The following is a 20,373-nucleotide window of genomic DNA, read 5'->3' as shown; positions in this document are numbered from 1 at the left end:
CATTTCTATTTAGACAATGGGGCTTATTCAGTAAAATATTTGGCAACAGAGTTGCTTCACTTCATTATGAAAGGCCAACACCGACAAGTTTCTCCAGCAAGAAGGGCCAAGATCACTCTGTATAATGTATAAATCAATAGGTAAGAAGGCTTATTCAAATACGTATTAAACATGGCAACCAGGCTTTTCCTGTAGCAGAAGCTCACTGGGGTTGGGCCTTTAGAATTTTTAGTTAAGACAAGGAGTTGAAACCGCAAATCCCATATAGCTCTAATGTTACTGAATAAACCCCATTGATATAAGATTTGTCCAAAATGGAAAGTCCAATGATTCTTTCTTGTTGTGTAATTAAGCAACACTGTTATTTATGGATTTTTTTCTGCTTCTCTAAATGTATGTTTTTAACTGTTTATCTGCCAAAGAGATTAATGATTTGACAAAGCGTTAAGCACCATATTATTAAAACTGCCCCTCTGGCACTTAAAGGGTTAAAAGCTGTGTGTGATCTAGCATTGCGGGACCTTGTATGACAATAAATAGGACAACAATATCTTATGCTAGTAAATCGTCCTTCACATTTGCCTGTTATGACTGCTGCAACTGGATTATTTTGGCTTCCCTTTAGATTAACGTAGTACAACGGCTACAGTCCAAATAATAATGCAGCGCCATCATTAGGTCAAATGTTTCGTTCTATATGTGACAATGATTAATATAAACCACGAACGAACTACTTGGAGTATCCTCCGTTATATGCTTTAGACAAGTTTGTTTTCCGAGGTGTGTCCATGTCTTTCTCGACCTTGGAGTGGCCGCATGTGTTTGTTCCACACCAACAACTATCCATGAAATAGTTTAATCTGTAAAGGAATCTACGCTAAGACTGGTTCGTACTCTAGTGAAATCGGGACTTTCTGGTAGCCTAGTAATACTTCCAATATTTCCATCTTTATCCTCCCAGGAAACTGGGTTTTAATAGTATTTAGTGAAATGGTACATGGCTTCAGTTTTTGAAGCAAACACTTAACACTTTATTTTTTGGTTAGCTATAAATCTAATTCACAGTTTACCCATGTTTGCAATATGTCGATGTACGCACTGTTTTCCTTTTGATTTGTTAAACAGTAATGAGGGGTTAGCGTTTGAGTAATGTGGAAGTCTAATTCAGATGTTGCTTGTAGTTTAATGGAAGGAAAATTCAGTAGCCATTTTGATGCCTTAATGTGCCAATACTCAGAGCATTGTGAGTGTTCAATTTCCCTTATTCTTTGGCTGCCTGAGTTTTGCGGTGAGTTGGAACAGCCAAGCGGCACATGAAGGGGTTAAACCAGCAAAATTTAATATCCTACAAATAATATAGTACTTATTTTCAGTTTTGCTTACCATAAAAAACAAGTCTTGTGAATGTTCTTCACTTACCGTTTTTCCTTTTTTTAATGTTAAAAATGTACAGTGGTATTTAAAAATATGCAGTTCATGAACCTAGGTTTCTGTTTTGTAATGCATCATTTTACACCTTTCATAATTAAATTTCAACAAAATAAAAGTCTATATTTGCATTACAATGTGTTTATTTAATCAGTGGTTTACGTACTATGTTTAAAAGTTTGAATTTTTTAGCTTGAATGTTGACGGCAATATGTTTGATGGCAAACTGAAACCTACCATTTTGAAATATAGTACCTTTCAACATTTGTAACGAATATGATCTGTATAAGAAACAGTATATCGATCACTCCAGTGATGTATCCCTGTCTAGACCTGGTGTAGATACGCGCCTTTAAGATACATATGATGCCCTATACTGGCTGTGGTGTTAAACCAAAATAAAAAATATAACACAAAAACACAGTAACATACAATAAATGGATGACAGCCCAACATACAATGCAACACTTTCCAAGACTAACCTGCAACCTAAAGGTCCAACATAACCCAGCACACCACTGGTTGCCCCATCCATGCAGGATGGTGGGCAGAGAGAGACTGAACTAAGATTTTGCATTCAACACTGTAAATCACTGTAGTTGTGCCCTCGTTAACATATCAAAAGACATGTGATACAGGAAGAGTTCAACTGGCAAAAACATTGACAACAATACTTATGTCACCACACTGGCACTCCGTTTTTGAAAGATGCATGCCGTTCTTTTGTTGTACCAATGATGCTGACCGTGGATAGGGACTGGGGGTTCTAGCCTAGGGAGGTCCAAAGGTAAATATACCACTGGATAACTCCTTAATGACACCAAGACCACTGTGGGAGCTTAAATGCCTGATATATTTAGACAATGCTGGCAGGGGCAAAAAGTGGTAGTGTTGTGCATTTGACTGGTTTTCCTTTGCTGGTTGACAACCTCTGGCACAGAAGAAGCATCTTTGGATATCTTGGTAGGTAGAGGTAGATAGCTCCATTATATACTTTAAATATGGCAGGTTAGATGTTTGCAATCATGACCTTTCCACCAGCCATTCCTCCTGCACTAAAAAACTTTGTGTGTTTGTGATTAAATCTTTATAGAAATAAAATAATGGATAGATCTGTTAATTTAAAATTTTGTTTATATAGAAAAGCACTCAAGTATTTTTTTTTTTTTCTTTCTTTTTTGTCTATGTTTAAGTTCTATAGAGGAATCCCCCTTACTACATAGATAAGACATTCATGGCGCGGGTGGAGAGAGAGCAATAAATATATGTATAAACTATTTAAGTAGCGGAAATTGCACCTAAATGGTCAAAACACAAACTTTAATAAGATGATTATACCAACTCACGAGCAAGGAATAGTATGCAATCTATATAAGAGTCAGAAGTTAGACCTGGTTCTTCTAATATTTTAAGCCAATGATCCCATGATTGAAAAGATTTATAAGAATTTAGAAAAGGCCAGATAATTGCTCTTTCCATTCGGGCTTGAAAGACAAGTTGTTTATAAAAATAGTTCCAAACAAAAGGGGAGGAAGATTTCCAATTTGTAGCAATTGAAATCTTCATTGCTACTAAACAATGGGTTAATAATAATTTATCTCTGTTTTTTAGTTTCGGCCAATTTAAAGAGCCAATTCTGGAGTTTTTCTAAATTTAATTTTTATTAGAGATTCCAGTAGGTCAAAAAGTCTGGTCCATTCACAGCTAATTTCTTCGCATTTCCACCATATATGAAGATAGGTACCCCCTTTCTTATTACACCTCCAACATAAAGAAGAGCAAGAAGGGTCATTTTTTTTTTATCGTAGAAGGGACTAGATACCACCTATTAACAACCTTATACCGAGTCTCTAGGAGGCTTATACAATGTATGGCTTTATTAGTGCTTAGCTGTGCATGGAACCAATCAGATCGACCAATTTTATAATTTAGTTCCTTTTCCCAAATTTTTATACATGGAGGGTCTGGTGTTAGATCCCATTCTTGCATTAATTTGAGGACTTTGGCTGTTACTCGGTCTACTTTATTTGAACTAAGGATTTCACTAAGTTTATCTGTCTGCGGAGTGCTTTTCATTATTGAACTGCTAAGAGCATTCTTTATTCTTAAGTATTTAAATATCTCTGTTGATGGGAGTTGATATTCATCTTGTAGGTTGGAAAAATATTTAATTTTACCATCTATAAGCAAGTGGTCAATGTATTTTAATCCTTGTTGTTTCCATCTTTTTATATCAAGATCCTCTGTATTAAATACCAAAACATCTAGACGATGGAAATTAGTTGTTTTATCTATTTTCCAATGTTTCTTTTGATTCTCCCAGATAGGGATCAATTGGTCTAAAATTAGACTACCTCCAATATTTTCTTTTATATATTTTAAACCTCGGTTATTCCAGATAAGAGAGTCTAACACTATCCCTCCGCCTAGAGCTTCTTCTATCTCATACCAGCCTTCTTCTTTAGCTTGAGTTAATTGCATCCTATATATATATGGACAATCATATTGGCTGAGTAGATGTTTCTTATGCTCAGAAAAGAAATACCTCCAAAATGGGTTTTTTTTAATTAATATACTTTGTTTTAATCTAGGTCTTTTGCCCCTCACAATAAAGTTTGAGAAACTTCTTTGGATCAAGGAGAACCATTGGTCAGAGGCTTTTAAAGGTAACATTTGGAACAGGTATGACCACTTTGGTAAAATATAAGCATTAATTAAATTCTACCCCACCACGATAATTCTATACACTGCCATTCTTTCAGTTGTCTGTTTGTATCTTTCATCAAATTTAAGAAGTTAATTTCCATAAGTCTTTTAACGTCCGAAGAAATAGAAATACCCAGATATCTAAAGTCGAGTTTTTGTCCAGGTAAAATCATATCGATGGGTTATTACTTTTTCAGTATCTTTGTCTAGGTTTTTCCCCAGAAGAACAGTCTTGGTTGTATTAACCTTATAATTTGAGACCCCACTATAGTAACATAGTAACAGTTCATAAGGTTGAAAAAAGACCAAAGTCCATCAAGTTCAACCTATATACATATTGTGTCCCTACTGTGTTGATCCAGAGGAAGGCAAAAAACCCTTATGAAGCAGATGCCAATTGCCCCATACCAGGGGGAAAATTCCTTCCCGACTCCAAATATGGCAATCAGAATAAATCCCTGGATCAACGTTCTGTCCCTATTAATCTAATATCCATAACTTGTAATATTATTGCTTTCAAGAAACACGTCCAGGCTCCTTTTGAACTCTTTTATTGAGTTTACCATCACCACTTCCTCTGGCAGAGAGTTCCATAATCTCACCGCTCTTACTGTAAAGAACCCCCGTCTGTGCTGGTGTAGAAACCTTCTTTCCTCCAGCCGTAGAGGATGTCCCCTTGTTATAGATACAGTCCTGGGTATAAATAGGTCCTGGGAGTGATCTCTGTACTGTCCCCTTATATATTTATACATAGTTATTAAGTCCCCCCCTAAGCCGTCTTTTTTCCAAACTAAATAACCCCAATTCTGATAATCTTTCTGGGTACTGTAGTCCTCCCATTCCCCTTATTACTCTGGTTGCCCGTCTTTGAACCCTCTCCAGCTCCACTATATCTTTCTTGTACACTGGTGCCCAGTACTGTACACAGTATTCCATGTGTGGTCTGACTAGTGACTTGTACAGGGGTAGAATTATTTCCTTGTCGTGGGCATCTATGCCCCTTTTGATGCACCCCATGATTTTATTTGCCTTAGCAGCAGCTGCCTGACACTGGTCGCTACAGGTAAATTTACTGTTAACTAAAACTCCTAAGTCCTTTTCCATGTCAGTCGTCCCCAGTGTTTTCCCATTATATAGCTGTTAATTTCGTCCATCAAATATTTAAGGGATTCGACCGGGTCAGTTAGTGTAACTAGTACATCATCTGCATACATATTTAATTTTAAACTCTTAGTTTTAGTTTGGAATCCTTTTATCTTGTCATTGCCTCTGATGTTTATAGCTAAAGGTTCCATTGAGATAATATATAGTAGAGGTGATAAAGGGCATCCCTGACGGGTGCCATTTCGCAATTGGATCCATGGGGAGCACAGATTTGGACCTACTATTCTAGCCGAAGGAATAGATCTGAATACATGGAAAAAATAGCTCTGTGCATCCATCCATGAATTTCATTTCTTTGTAATACCAAATCTAAAAATGTCCAACTGACCCGGTCGAACGCCTTTTCTGCATCTTCCGCTATAGTGAGTAAAGGGATTTTCAATCTAGCAGATGCGTCCATAATATCTATTATTCTTCTTGTATTGTAGGTAGATGATCTACCCGGGACAAAACCAATTTGATCTCTGTGAATTATTGTATTTAGAATAGACTTCATCCTCGTGGCTAAGATGGAGGCGAATATTTTAACATCCACATTAATTAAGGGTATCTGTTACTCACCTGCCCTCGGCTCCCATGTTGCCGCAGCAGCCTCCACGCAGGAGAGGGAGACCCCCCTCCCACGCACGGCCATCTCCGCAGCAGCCTTCACGAGGGAGAGGGAGACCCCCCTCCAACGCACGGCCACCTCCGCAGCAGCCACCACAAAGGAGAGGGAGACCCCCCTCCACCGCACAGCCACCTCCGCAGCAGCCTCCACGAGGGAGAGGGAGACCTCCCTCCACCGCACGGCCACCTCCGCAGCAGCCGCCACGAAGGAGAGGGAGACCCCCCTCCACCGCACGTCCACCTCCGCAGCAGCCGCCACAAGGGAGACCTCCCTCCACCACAAGGCCGCTTCCACTGCCTTCCTCTGAAGTGCCGTGCAGGAGAGGCAGACCTCTTGGTATACGGCGTCTTGCTGCTGCGCGCTCGCCCTCTAGTGGGATATTGCATACTGCGGGAATTTATGAAGAGATTACGCCATCCACAAGATGGCCGCGATTCACAGACACCGGAAGTGATGTCATGAGGGGCTGATGGGAGATTCAGACTTCCTCTGCGGTTCTCCATTTAAACCCGTCAGACTAGTTTCACCTTGCCTTCTGATGGTCGTCTATGCCTTGTGCTAGCACCCAGATAGCGTTTACCTTCTTGATTCCTGTGTTTGACCTCGGCTTGCCTGACTACGTTGTTATCCTGTATCCTGACCTCGGCTTGTTTATCGTTTATCCTGATCTCCTTAATCCTGACCTCGGCTACGTATACCGGCTATCCTGTTCTCCGGAATCCTGACCTCGGCTTGTCTGAACTGTTCTGTCCTGGAGTCCTACCTGACCACGGTGTCTACAAACTACTTGTACGTGACAGAATCAGAAGGCCATCATGAGACCCGCTTCGGTGGGACTTCAAGGTTCCTGTGAGAATCGTCTGGATGAGATGGATCATCGTCTGGATCAGTTTGCCCAGGCGCTCCAGCGCACTGATTCCGGACTACAGATGCATTCTCCAGCAGTAGCGTCCCCACCGGTTCCTTCTCCGACTCCAGTTCCTGTGGTTCATGTTCCTATGAATCTTCCACCGCCACAACGTTACGGAGGAGATCCTGCTACCTGTCGGGGGTTCCTGAATCAGTGCGAAATACATTTTGAACTTTGCTTCTGACCGGGCTAAGGTTGGGTACATTATTTTGCTCCTTACCGACAAGGCTCTGGCATGGGCATCTCCTTTATGGGAGAGGAGTACTCCAGTAGTTTGCTCCTACTCGGAATTTGTCTCCGCACTACGCTCCGTATTCGACGTGCCAGGCAGGAGGTCTACCGCTTCTTCCTCTCTGTTTAACATTCGTCAAGGGGAGTGTCCTCTGATGGACTATGCTATTGAATGTCGCAACCTTATGGCGGAGGTGAACTGGACTGGTGAGGCACTTATTGCAGCTTTTCTGAATGGATTATCAGAGACTTTGAAGGACGAGATCGCTGCTCAAGATCTTCCCTCTGATCTGGATTCTGTAATTTCATACGTGACTCAGATCGACCTTCGTCTCCGCGAGCGTCAGGTGCAACGGGACAGTTTGAGAGCACGTGAGAGAAGACCTGCTTTGGGTATGCTGGGTCTGTCCTCTGTTTCTAGCGGCACTCGGATGACGGTGCCGATTCGGGTATCCTGGCCTGAGGGAAGCGTTTGCACACAGACGCTTTTTTTTGGACTCCGGAGCTGCAGAGAACTTTATCGATGCCCGTTTTTGTGTACAGCAGCTCATTCCCACCATGCCTAAGGACACGCCTGTCAGACTTGAGGCCATTGACGGCAGACCGCTTCATCCGGCTCAGGTTACTCAGACTACTATACCGGTGACACTCTCCGTAGGCATGCTTCACAACGAGAGACTTCAGTTCCTAGTTATCTGCTCTCCCTCTACTCCAGTCGTTTTGGGTTTCCCGTGGTTGCAGACTCACAATCCTACCATCGATTGGACGACAGGAGAGATCACTTCTTGGAATCGAACCTGTGGGGAACACTGCACCGAACCCATTAGACTGGCCATGGTGTCTACTACGCCGGAGATTGTCGCGACAGCCCTTCCCAGTCAATACCGAGACTTTGCGGATGTGTTTGACAAGAAGGAGAAGAAGAAGAACGGGGAGCTGAGGCCATGTATAGCCTGAATAGGATTACGAGACGCAATTCGTATCCTATTCCCCTCATCTCCGAACTCTTCGATAGGTTACGTGGGGCCCAGATCTTTACCAACTTGGTTCGTATCCGTGCCGGCCATGAATGGAGAACAGTATTCAACACACGTTCCGGACACTACAAGTACCTAGTCATGCCGTTCGGTCTGTGCAATGGTCCGGCGGTGTTTCAGGAGTTTATTAACGACTGTCTTCGGGACTTCCTTAAACAATTTGTCGTGGTTTATCTGGACAACATCCTCATTTACTCTGTGGACTTACCCACCCATCGCAAACAGGTTCGTCAAGTATTGAGTCGTCTGCGACATCACGGCCTGTTTGCCAAATTGGACAAGTGCGTCTTTGAGACCCGCAAAGTGACTTTCCTGGGATACGTTATCACTCCTGAGGGGGTTCGATATGGACCCATCTAAGGTACTGGCGATTAAGGACTGGCCACGGCCTATAGGCCTCAAGGCACTTAAGCGTTTCCTTGGTTTCGCCAACTACTACAGACGCTTCATCCGTAATTACTCAAGGATTGTTGCACCTCTCACAGACTTAACCAAGAAAGGGGCCAATGTCTAAGAGTGGTCCTCCGAGGCCATCTCTGCGTTTGCTCTTCTCAAAGAGAAGTTCACGACAGCCCCGGTGTTACGGCATCCCAATCCTCTTCTGCCGTTTGTTCTGGAGGTGGATGCTTCTGAGTCGGGAGTTGGAGCTATACTCTCCCAACAGGCTTCCTACAGCGGACCACTGCATCCGTGTGGCTACTTCTCCAGGCACTTTTCCGCATCTGAACGGAATTACGATGTCGGGAACAAGGAACTGTTGGCGGTTATACTGGCATTGGAGGAGTGGCGTCACCTGCTGGAGGGGGCTTCTGTACCTACGTTGATCCTGACTGATCATAAGAATCTCCAATGTATGGAGTCGGCCAAGTGTCTCAACCCTCGTCAGGCCAGATGGGCTCTCTTCCTCTCCCGCTTTCCCTTTGTGCTGACTTACCGTCCCGGTTCAAAGAACGCTAAAGCAGACGCGCTATCCCGCATGTATACACGACTATATACGCCTTTTAGTGGCCTCACTGGGGCAGGGATGTTACAGCTTTTGTCCAGTCCTGTACTAGGTGCGCAGCCAACAAGTCCTCTCGTACTCGTCCTGCTGGTCTCCTTCGACCACTTCCTTGTCCCTCGGTTCCCCGGACTCATGTGGCCATGGACTTTATTGTTGAGTTGCCTCCGTCCAGGGGACATACTGTGATCCTCGTCGTGGTGGACTGTTTCTCGAAGATGGCGCACTTCATTCCACTACGGAAGTTACCCAACGCCTCAACCTTGGCTGATATCTTCATCCGAGAGATTGTTCGGCTCCACGGAGTGCCGTCTGAAATCGTGTCGGACATAGGCACCCAATTCGTAGCAAGGTTCTGGCGCGAATTTACTAAGTCCTTGGGCATCACCTTGGCCTTCTCCTCGGCTTATCACCCTCAGACGAACGGTCTAGTGGAGAGAGCGAATCAACATCTGGAGCAGTACCTGCGTCTCTTCATCGATGACCATCAGGATAATTGGGTTAATCTGCTGCCGTTCGCAGAATTCGCACGGAATAACACGCTCCAGGAGTCTACCAGGATCTCTCCGTTTTTTGCCTGTATGGTCTCCATCCACAGTCTCTCCCAGAGACGTTGCCAGTTTCTCCTGTTCCGGATCTGGAAGAGAGGCATGCTTCCATCCGTGCCACCTGGGCTTCGGTTCACTCTGCACTGGAACGCACCGCTCAGCTCCAGCAACGTCAGGCCAACAAGAAACGTTCTCCCAACCCCTCGTATCGGCCTAGCGATAGGGTTTGGCTGTCTACTCGGTTCCTGAGACTCCGGGTCCTTTCCATGAAGTTGGCTCCACGGTTTATTGGGCCATTTCCGGTTTTACGTTGGATTTATCCAGTGGCTTACTATCTCTCGCTACCCAGAACGCTTCGCATTCCTCGGGTATTTCACGCCTCGCTATTGAAACCTCTGGTCTGCAACCAGTTTACCCGAGGTGCACGTTCCACGGCTGAGACTTCCAGAAGGGCTTCGGAGGGGCGCACTCCTCAGGTCATCCTCGATTCCCGGCGGCAGCAAGGCAGCCTACAGTATTTGGTGCAATGGAGAGGTCTCGGTCCTGAGGAGCGTTCCTGGATACCAGCGGCACGACTCTCCGTTCCGCGATTGATACGCGCATTTCACGCTAGACGCCCTTCTCGCCCTGAGAGCGCCCTTTTGAGAGGGGGTACTGTTACTTACCTGCCCTCGACTCCCATGTTGCCGCAGCAGCCTCCATGCAGGAGAGGGAGACCCCCCTCCCACGCACGGCCATCTCCGCAGCAGCCTTCACAAGGGAGAGGGAGACCCCCCTCCAACGCACGGCCACCTCCGCAGCAGCCACCACGAAGGAGAGGGAGACCCCCCTCCACCGCACAGCCACCTCCGCAGCAGCCTCCACGAGGGAGAGGGAGACCTCCCTCCACCGCACGGCCACCTCCGCAGCAGCCACCACGAAGGAGAGGGAGACCCCCCTCCACCGCACGTCCACCTCCGCAGCAGCCGCCACGAGGGAGACCTCCCTCCACCGCAAGGCCGCTTCCACTGCCTTCCTCTGAAGTGCCGCGCAGGAGAGGCAGACCTCCTGGTACACGGCGTCCTTCTGCTGCGCGCACATACTGTGGGAATTTATGAAGGCTTGTTTATCGTTTATCCTGATCTCCTTAATCCTGACCTCGGCTACGTATACCGGCTATCCTGTTCTCCGGAATCCTGACCTCGGCTTGTCTGAACTGTTCTGTCCTGGAGTCCTACCTGACCACGGTGTCTCCAAACTACTTGTACGTGACAGTATCGGGCGGTAATTTGTGATCATCGTAGGGGATTTACCTTCTTTTAATATTGGTAGAATGTTAGCGCGTATCATTTCTCTCAGAAAGCCCCCTTTCTCCACCGTATCATTAAACAGTGTTGTTAAATGTGGTACTAATTGTGACCTAAATACTTAATAAAATAAAAAGCACTCAAGTATTTTTAATAACATATTTCAGCCTGTGAAATTCATTGTTTTTTGACAATCATCTAAACTGTTTTATGTCCAGTATAGAGCTGTAAAAATGTTTACAGAATTAAAAGATATTCAATAACCAAAGTATAAAGTGGTTAACATAATACAAAAAAGGAAAAAAAGAAATCTAAGTATTGCAGAACCACCAGCACTACACCAATGTATAGACACATCCAGCAGCATGATCTGGGACTGAATTTCAACAAAATGACACAAGTCATTGAATTTGATCCTTCAGAGTACAGCAACTGATAGAGGCGGCAGCGGTAGGGCAGACACTGCCAGGCAGAGACTCATGCAGTTCCGGTGTCCATTGAGGCTGCCATCCACGGCACTCAGTGAGGCCCCTGGGTAGGCTTACTCCAAGGCCAAGCACCAAGTCTGTTCCGTATCCAAGAAGACCTTAAAAGACCCTTCTCAGAAGCTGTGCTCTTCTGCCAAGCAGGAATCGGCGGTGGAATTGCCCTCCTGGCTGAAAGAAGAACTCTGGTCTACCTTTGAACATGGGCTCCAGGAGGGGACTGAGTGGCAGCCTCCTTCCTACAGACTATGGGCCCTGGTACAGAGTGCCACTTTTCCCAAATTACAAAAGATTAAAGACTGTGGAGCTTGGACAGATTTGGAGTTCCTGCATTTTGGAAGGGGGTTTATGGGTGTTTTATTCAGAGACCTCCATGGCCAGTATGTGTACCTGGATCTGATAACCAGCAGGTTTCAGCCAGAAGTCAGGGAAGCGCCCATGTTTACCATCCTCCCCACAAGACTACAATAGCGACCCCCTACTGGGCTCAGGTGGGCTGAGTGCAAATACTGAGCCGTGTGTAAATTACCCCTTCTACTGTTTAAATACCCCTGTTTTTTCACCTCAAGATGAGTTTTGATGATGCTTCGGATGGGCTGCTATGATCCTTTATTGTCCTTTTCAAGACAATAGCCACATTGTGTAGCTAAGCTTCGGCTAGTCACAGTGCCAACCCAGCTCCGGTGCAGCGACATTCCCCCTTCCCTCTACAACGCTGGTTCTGTCTGGCGCTGAAGGGGTTAATTGTTGGTGTCCTGGCAGGAGGAAGCAACATTTGGCAGGAGTACCCAATCAGGGTACTGGGCGTCACAAAGCCTATCAGCGCCCCAGTGGGGAAAGAGAAGAGGAATTAGTTCTATCTATAACTCCTCAGGAACCAGCAAGAAGACAGAGTTTTGTTTGGCTTATCAACAAATTACGGCACGAAAAGACGTTGGTTCCTGTTCACCTGCAAGAACAGGGAGCTTACCCTCCCGTCTTAACGGTGCCAAAGGCTGGTCATAGATCTCAAACACGTCAATAGCTTTATCAGATATAGCAGGTTCCAAATGGAGAGACTGCAGTGTACTGTGTGTCCTCGTGTCCATAGGAGATTTTATGGTCTCCATCAATCTTCACGACACTTACCTCCACATCCTGATCAGACAGGGTCACCAGAGATTCATTTTTGGGTCACAGTTCCGTCAGCAGCAAGCTTCCTACATCTGCAGTTTCAGGCTCTCTCTTTCATAATTTCCTCAGCACCAAGGATTTTCACAAAGTTAATGTCTGCAGTCATGGCTTTTCTGAGACTTTAAGGTGTTACGGTAATTCCCTACCAGGAGGACTGGTTGGTGGTAGCTCCCTCAGAATGCACTCTACGTTCCCGTCTCCTCCAGACCACATCCCTCCTCCAGCACCTTGGTTAGATCATCAATTGTGAGAAGTCCCATCTGGTCCCAACCAGAGAAAGATAAATCTGGGCATGATTCTGGACTCTACCAAAGCCATTAGGCAGGTCCTAATGGATCGATTTGTTTCCATCTGACACGTTCTGTCACTCCTGGGACTTATAGCCTTGGTTCGGTTTGCTATTCTGGCTTTCCTCTTCCTCTATTGGGACAGGTCTCTCTCCTCTCCTCACTCTCGTCTTAGCACATTGGTGCGCCATTCTCTGACTTGTGGACTCGGGGGAAGAATGTCCTCTGGGGGATTGCTGTGGAGAGTTCACCTGCGGACTCCTGTTTTTACAGGGAGCGAGTTTGTGCAGGGGGTCTGGTCCCCCGAAGAAGGTCTTCTTCATATCAACTATCTGGAGCTCTGGGCAGTCTGGAGGGCCTTGAGGACTCTGGCTCCGTATCTTTAACACAAAGCCATCCTCAATCTATTGGACAACACGACTGTGGTGGCTTTTGTGAACAAACAAGGTGGAACAAGAAGCAAGCCTTTGAAATCCTTTATGTTGCGGATCTGCTAATGGACAGAAGGTCACTTGTTGTACCTGTTGGCACTTCATGTTAGGGGATCCGCCAGTGTACCAACCAATTACCTTAGTCGTCAGTTGGTCCTTCCTTTCTTGATTTGGTTTCTAAAAGTGCAGTGGACTACTGCCACAATATATACATATTTTGATTAATTTAATTGTTTTGATTACATGATCTGCTTTGCAGTAAGTGACTTCCTTTTATTTATTGCAATAGAAAGCTGATTTGATCCCAGCCAGTTATTATCCTGACAAATATACATTGACTAACTCTCTGATCAATTTATCTACTATTTTTGACTTTCTTAATTATACCTGAAAGAATGTGGCACTGCTGAGAACAGCCAAGGAATGTTAAGATATGCTGCCACGCTTAAAGCATGAAATAATTTTAAGAGCTAAAAGTGCAAGCACCAATATCAAGGAAGAATTCAAGAATCTTGAGTTTTATCAAAACTAATCATATACAGAAAATGAAAACAGTTAATCCATCTCTTCAAACTTTCTTTCTTCGAAACAAAATTGGCAATACAATCCTTAGTGGGTACCTTAACAATTATAGCCAGGAATTGGAAAATCAACTGTAACACCACCTCGGGAAGTTTTAAAAACTCAAAAAATCTAACAGTTACAGATGTAATCAGGTAGAGAAGATACATTATCTATAGAACAAGTACATAAATTGCGATATGACAAATAGATTAAAAAAAAATATATAATAATCTAGATATCTAGATTCTAGGCTGGGCAACATACTAAAAATAGTGTTAGCAAGATGCTTAAATCGCCCTCGTGATCAGGTATATGTCAATGTCTTTGTTTATTTTTTCATTGAATCATGTTTGTAAATGCATATATTTATATTTATATTTACAATTTCACTGAATTAATACAAAATTTAAAAAAATAAAACAATTTACATCTGGTCAGACTGTGTTCATGTCCTATTTGGGACATCTTTGAAGTCATGGGTATTTCAAATGCCAGTATTATTGGACTAACATAATATTTAAAAGACAAGCTTTCGAGAGTTATCGAAAGTGTGTGTATATATATTATATATACACACACACACACACACACTCACCGGCCACTTTATTAGTTACACCTGTTGAATTGCTTGTTAACACAAATAATCACATGGCAGCAACTCAACGCACTTAAGGCACGTAGACGTGGTCAAGACAACTTGCTGAAGTTCAAACCGAGCATCAGAATGGGGAAGAAAAGGGGATTTATGTGACATTGAACGTGGCATGGTTGTTGGTGCCAGACGGACTGGTCGGAGTATTTCAGAAACTACTGATCTACTTGGATTTTCAGCACAACCATCCCTAAGGTTTACAGAGAATGCAGCAGTAGTTGTATGGACGAGAATGCCTTGTTGATGTCAGAGGTCAGAGGAGAATGGGCAGACTGGTTCGAGATGACAGGCAACAGCAACTCAACTAACCTCTTGTTACAACGGTATGCAGAATACCATCTCCCCTATAAAGACGTGGGATGAAGAGCTGAGGCACGGCCATAGGAAGGTGCGTGCATCCCGGCCACATTAATTTCGTAAGTCGCCGGCAGAGGCGGTCTGACTGCTGTACGACAGCAGCTTTCAATCCTGCTTGCAGCTGCTCAGCGGCTGTCAAGAGTTCCTCGTGACAGGGAGGGGATCGTCACGTCAGAGGAGGCAGGGGGAAAAAAACCACAAAAATGTAAGTATTACCAAAAAATAGGGGGTTAAAGAAAAACAGACCCATATTCAAGGGGGATTTCCTTGGGACATCATTAAAAATTAAAAACAAAAGGGAGGGGTGGCTGGGTTGTGGCATCACAAAATCAGTATAAACAGGGTGTGTGTGGCTGGGGGTAATACACATGACAGTGGGGGCATCAACAATAGACAAGATTGTGCTTGGGAATCACATTAACCAATACAAAATTGGTGGGGGCATCAATACACAAGGGAGGGGGTTAGTTGGGGCATCACATAAATCAATGCTGGGGGGCAATACACAAGGGTGTGGGGGAATAACTGCACAAAGGGGGAAGACGGTAATCAACACTAAAGGGGGACCTGGCTGGGGCATCAATACACAAGGGGACAAAAATGCAATAGGGGGATTTAATGACAAAGCAGTGTAGACAATACATTTTTATGCTTCAGTGTGGCAGAGCCTATCCTGATGTGTGTCTGGGTATCAGTGGGGCAAAGCCTGTCCTGGTGTGTGTGTGTGTGTTTGGTTTGTCAGTGTGGCAGAGCCTGTCCTGGTGTGTGTGTGTTTGGTTTGTCGGTGTGGCAGAGCCTGTCCTGGTGTTTGTGTAATATTTATTTCAAGGATTAGTCACACTAAATTGTGGCTTCAGGCTTACCCATGTTGAATGACCAAGTATCATTCCATAGCACATTACTTTTGACACACCCCGATCCCTGCCCATTTTCCATTTAAATGGGGGTGTTTCCCTCCGCCATTGGTGGGAACGCCTCTGACCGCCCACTTACATCAGGAGAACTCCCACCAACATCAGTGGGCAGTCCTGCCCGCGTCCCGCAAGGGAAGGCTCCGGGTAGCCGGAGTCCAGAAGTTCCCAGGTATGGGCATGCCCCAACACCGAGACTGCATACATGGGGCTTGCCAGCAACCAGGTTGCACTCATATGACTTGCCCAGCACCCAAATTGCATCCACAAGACTTGCTTAACACCCAGATTGTACTCAAAGGACTTGCCCCAGCACCCAGGTTGCGCTCAGAGGACTTACATTACATTTATTTATAAAGCACCGGTAGATTCCACAGCGCTGTTACAGTTTCACATACATAAACAGACACGTTTAAACGTTTGCACAGTACTGTATTGTATACCTTACTTACAAATACAATATCACAATTGAATGTATTTATATTTTAGATAATTATGGTTTTCAAATAAAACTACATTGAGTAGCTTTATGTAATGGCATTTAACAGATGTAAAATAAATATTAAAAACGGAATGATATATTTTAACAATTACGTTTCATAATGGTTACAAGGGGCAGAAATCCCAGCAAAGTGACATAATGCTTGTGTGCACCATGAATGGGGTTAATAGCAGATTTGAACTCTTTGTAAACATATTTCTAATAACATTTTTGCCTCATTCAAATTCTATTTTGAGACATAATCCCTTGTGCAAAATAAAACCATACAAAACAAAAAGAAGGCAAGTATACACAAGCAATTGTATAAAATACGGTGTCTCTCAGTTATGTATCTCATTATGGATTAAGAATGCACATTGTATTTCATATCCACGAAAGACAAAATTATCCAATCAACCTAGATGCGTCAAATGTCACAAAAGACAAGTCTAAAAATATCAAGGTAATGTAATTTATTTCAAAAATAATTTTCATTATTCATGTAGATTCATTTGTAGAGATACTTTGATAGATAGAACTTGTAAGAGGCATAACAGATATGAACCCATAAGCTTCCTGTTATATACATTTAATGTCAAAACTGACTTGGAAAATGATTTTGAAGATTCAGTAATAGTTATTATTAATGGGACCTGCTGCAAAAAATTGGACAAAAAGAAACATAACTCTGTGTATGCGATCCACCAAGAATAGTGACATTGAGCAAACAGTTTATGAAACTCTTAATCCAGCACTGCTTTATTCACTGTTTCAATTGATGACAAATATGTATAATATTACTTCTATATAGTGTGATATAGAGTAAAATGTTACATTCTGTGGTTTCCCTAAAAATATAGGTAGTCTCTCTGTCTGTCTCTCACATTCTGTGTGTCTCTTTCCGAATGCACTTGTAAATCATCTGTATAGTACATCTATAGAGTCCCTATAATTGTAATGCATAATGCAGGTAAAAATCTATAAATCAAAAAATCAAGATGCATGTAAGCCCTTCATACACAGGTACTGCTAGACAAAGCACTGTGATTATGTTGACAGTTGTCTGGTCATGAAAATGAAAAGTCTTCCATGCATAATACTTCGTTCTTATAGAATGTAGCGGTTCGGTAAAATTCTCTTACAGATTTCTTTATATATATATATATCAGTATGACAATACTCCACCTCTTGCTCACTGAAGGCAATTTACCGTTAAATAATAAAGAAAACCTAGTATTATTGAAACTTTTTAGAAGGGATATTCTTAAAGTCATAATTTAATCAATTCTAAGGTACCCAAAGATTATGCTTTTCATTTGTCGGTGTATTTATTTAGAAAATATTTCGTTTAAAGGTTCACCTCACGGAAAAACATTGTCGGCAGCTGGTGTCAGAAAAACAATCTCCTACCTTTTCTTTAGAACCCTAGGATACCCTTCTTTATTGTATCAAATTACAGAAACATTGATGCCAGATAAGAATCATTTGTCTTATTTAGACAGCTAATTTCTTTCTTGCTGTAAAATACTCAAAATTGTTTGGGATAGCTGTATAACTGCTCCATATATTAACTCCCTCACTGTATTAACATCTACTATTTATTATGGAATATTGTGTTCATTCTCTTGGTTAAGTCCGGTATTCACGAAAATATCTATTATCTTTTTAGAGATGAAGTCTCCTGTACTGTACACAATACTCTCACCAGAGCTCTGCAAACTATTTTACTAATTATAAAAAAAACACTGTAAACAACCATATACTACTTTGGTAATCCATGCAAAATACTGCAAGAAATCTGTATGCTTATAATACCTAGATTATGTTCTTTTCCTGACTTTTCTAGTTGCCTCTTGGCTCGCCTGTCCTCAGTCCTTCGGTCTGCTTCTTTACACTCAAACTACCTAAATCTGAATGCAGTCTCTATCCTCCCTACAACACTAACTCTCTGTTAAACATGCTCACTTAGAGTCGGTGGTAAAACTATTAAATCTACCTGACAAGTTTGCCATCATTATTCATTATATCTTTTTATTATGGTATTTGATTGGGGTACAGTAGGTATGAATACATTAGAAAAAGAGGTCCCTGGCCCATAGAGCTTACAGTCTGTGTCACTGATGACTACTGATTGCAGGAGTCCTGGTTTGTACATTTATGGGGTGAAATGAAGCGAAATCCAGTAAAGCATCAGAATTATTAGTGTTTGTATGTTCTAAATGATTAGTTAAATATGATGTACATTATTTATTCTAGTTGTGGTTTTATGCAGTTGGCATGGGTGTCAACAAGGTGGGGGAGCCAGCATGAAGTTCTCTTTTATGATTCCCATCAATAATCTATTAACTAATAAAATAATAAAAACATAGAATCATTTTCTATTTGATATGGCTATTAAGACCAAGTTGTTCTCTTGACATGAACTAAGTGATTTAACTTGTGAACTGAAACTTTAACTATTTCCATGTAAAAGATATGATCATATTTCATACAGGTAATTTTGACTTTCACAAACTAGTTTGTTAGTGGCACAGATGTGGGTAACCTATGGGAATCTCATTTTAGTACTTGTTATATTTGAAATAGCATGTTACCAACCTGCTTAGAGATGAAATCCCTTAACATCAAAAACATAATCTAAATGAAACTCCAAATTACTTTAATTTGACATAAACTAGAATTATATCATTTTCTCTTTGTCAAACCTCAGATTAACATCAATGACAAGAAATCAAACCTTTGTGGTGGAATTTATCCTTCTGGGACTCTCTAGCCAGCCAAAGATTCAGACTGGGTTGTTCGTGGTATTTCTTACATTTTACATTATATCGCTGATTGGCAATGTAATTATCATCTGGATAAGCAAGGTGGACCCTCGACTTCACACACCTATGTATTTTTTCTTGAGCAATTTATCCTTTTTGGATATTTGGTACACATCGAGCATTGTTCCCAAAATGCTTGTAAATTTTTTGTCACAGAAAAAGAATATTTCATTCAAAGGCTGTATAATCCAAATGTGTATTCATCTCACCTTAGGTGGCACAGAATGCTTTATCTTGCTAATGATGGCCTATGACCGGTACGTGGCTATATGTAGTCCTTTACACTACACAAGTATTATGCATCCAGTTCTGTGCATTAAGATGGCAACTGGCTCCTGGATGGGAGGTTTTATTAATTCATTAACACACACTGTCTTTGCATTACACTTGCCATTCTGTGGCCCTAATGTAATTAACCATTTTTTTTGTGAAGTGCCTGCAGTTTTAGAGCTGGCATGTGCAGATGCCTCGCTTAATAGGTCTGTAATTTTCTTTTGTGCAGTGTTGGGGGTCTCAATCCCCCTTTCCCTTATATTAGTAACATATGTCTACATCATCTCTAACATTCTTAAAATAAGTTCTTCTACAGGGAGGAAGAAGGCTTTTTCTACCTGTGCTTCACATATCATTGTAGTTTGCTTGTTTTATGGTACCATCACATTTATGTACATGAGACCTGGACAACGTCACGTTCATAATCAAGACAAAATGGCTCCCATGTTCTATAGTATTGTTACCCCAATGCTGAATCCACTTATATACACTCTTAGGAATAATGATGTCAAAGGAGCTTTGAAGGAAACTATCAAGAAGAAAAGCTTTGCAAGAAATTGAAAGCATATCTAGGAGGTACAAATAGACGTGATGTATTTTTGTTATTGCAGAATTTATAAAAATATGCATGCTGAATTTAAATTTTTTATATTTCAAAAAAAAAGGGGGCATGTGTTACATAAGACTACAAAATAAAACCTTAATTTTAAAAACAAATGTGTATTTCTTTGATATTTGAACATTTATTTTAATATACTATATATACACGAATAAATGCAGCTAACACATTATTCATAATGAAGATGGATATCCTGTGTGCAGATTACTAATGAAGTGTATTAACTAAGAGGGTGAAAGAAAACACACATTCTACAGAATGATAATTGTGAACTGACATCACATAACATCATATGTTAAGCAGATGTCCAAGGGATCGTGGAGAACTTATTCAAGTGGAGTAATTGTGATTAGGCCACCCATGTACATGTATGACTGCATTCCCACTTTAGAAGG

At 42.3% G+C, this 20,373-nt stretch overlaps 1 protein-coding gene across 2 annotated transcripts; it reads left to right on the top strand.

The window, feature by feature from the left end:
• Positions 1-18,527: 18,527 nt before the first annotated feature.
• Positions 18,528-19,920, top strand: LOC149278437 (olfactory receptor 2B6-like). 2 transcript variants are annotated; one of them, XM_089501955.1, is made up of 2 exons: positions 18,528-18,544; positions 18,990-19,920. In XM_089501955.1, exons 1-2 carry the CDS (start codon positions 18,528-18,530, stop codon positions 19,918-19,920), a joined length of 948 nt encoding a protein of 315 aa, XP_089358081.1. The 2 variants fall into 2 exon arrangements, with proteins under 2 accessions (XP_089358081.1, XP_089358082.1); XM_089501956.1 differs by lacking the exon at positions 18,528-18,544 and having other exon boundaries at positions 18,982-19,920.
• Positions 19,921-20,373: the final 453 nt, after the last annotated feature.

The sequence above is a fragment of the Sceloporus occidentalis genome, unplaced genomic scaffold, assembly GCF_023333645.1.
Source record: "Sceloporus occidentalis isolate IW3139 unplaced genomic scaffold, rSceOcc1.0.p SCAF_189, whole genome shotgun sequence".
Taxonomy (NCBI): domain Eukaryota; kingdom Metazoa; phylum Chordata; class Lepidosauria; order Squamata; family Phrynosomatidae; genus Sceloporus; species Sceloporus occidentalis.
Note: the sequence above shows the minus strand (reverse complement) of the source record. Positions and strands in the feature narration are given on the sequence as shown.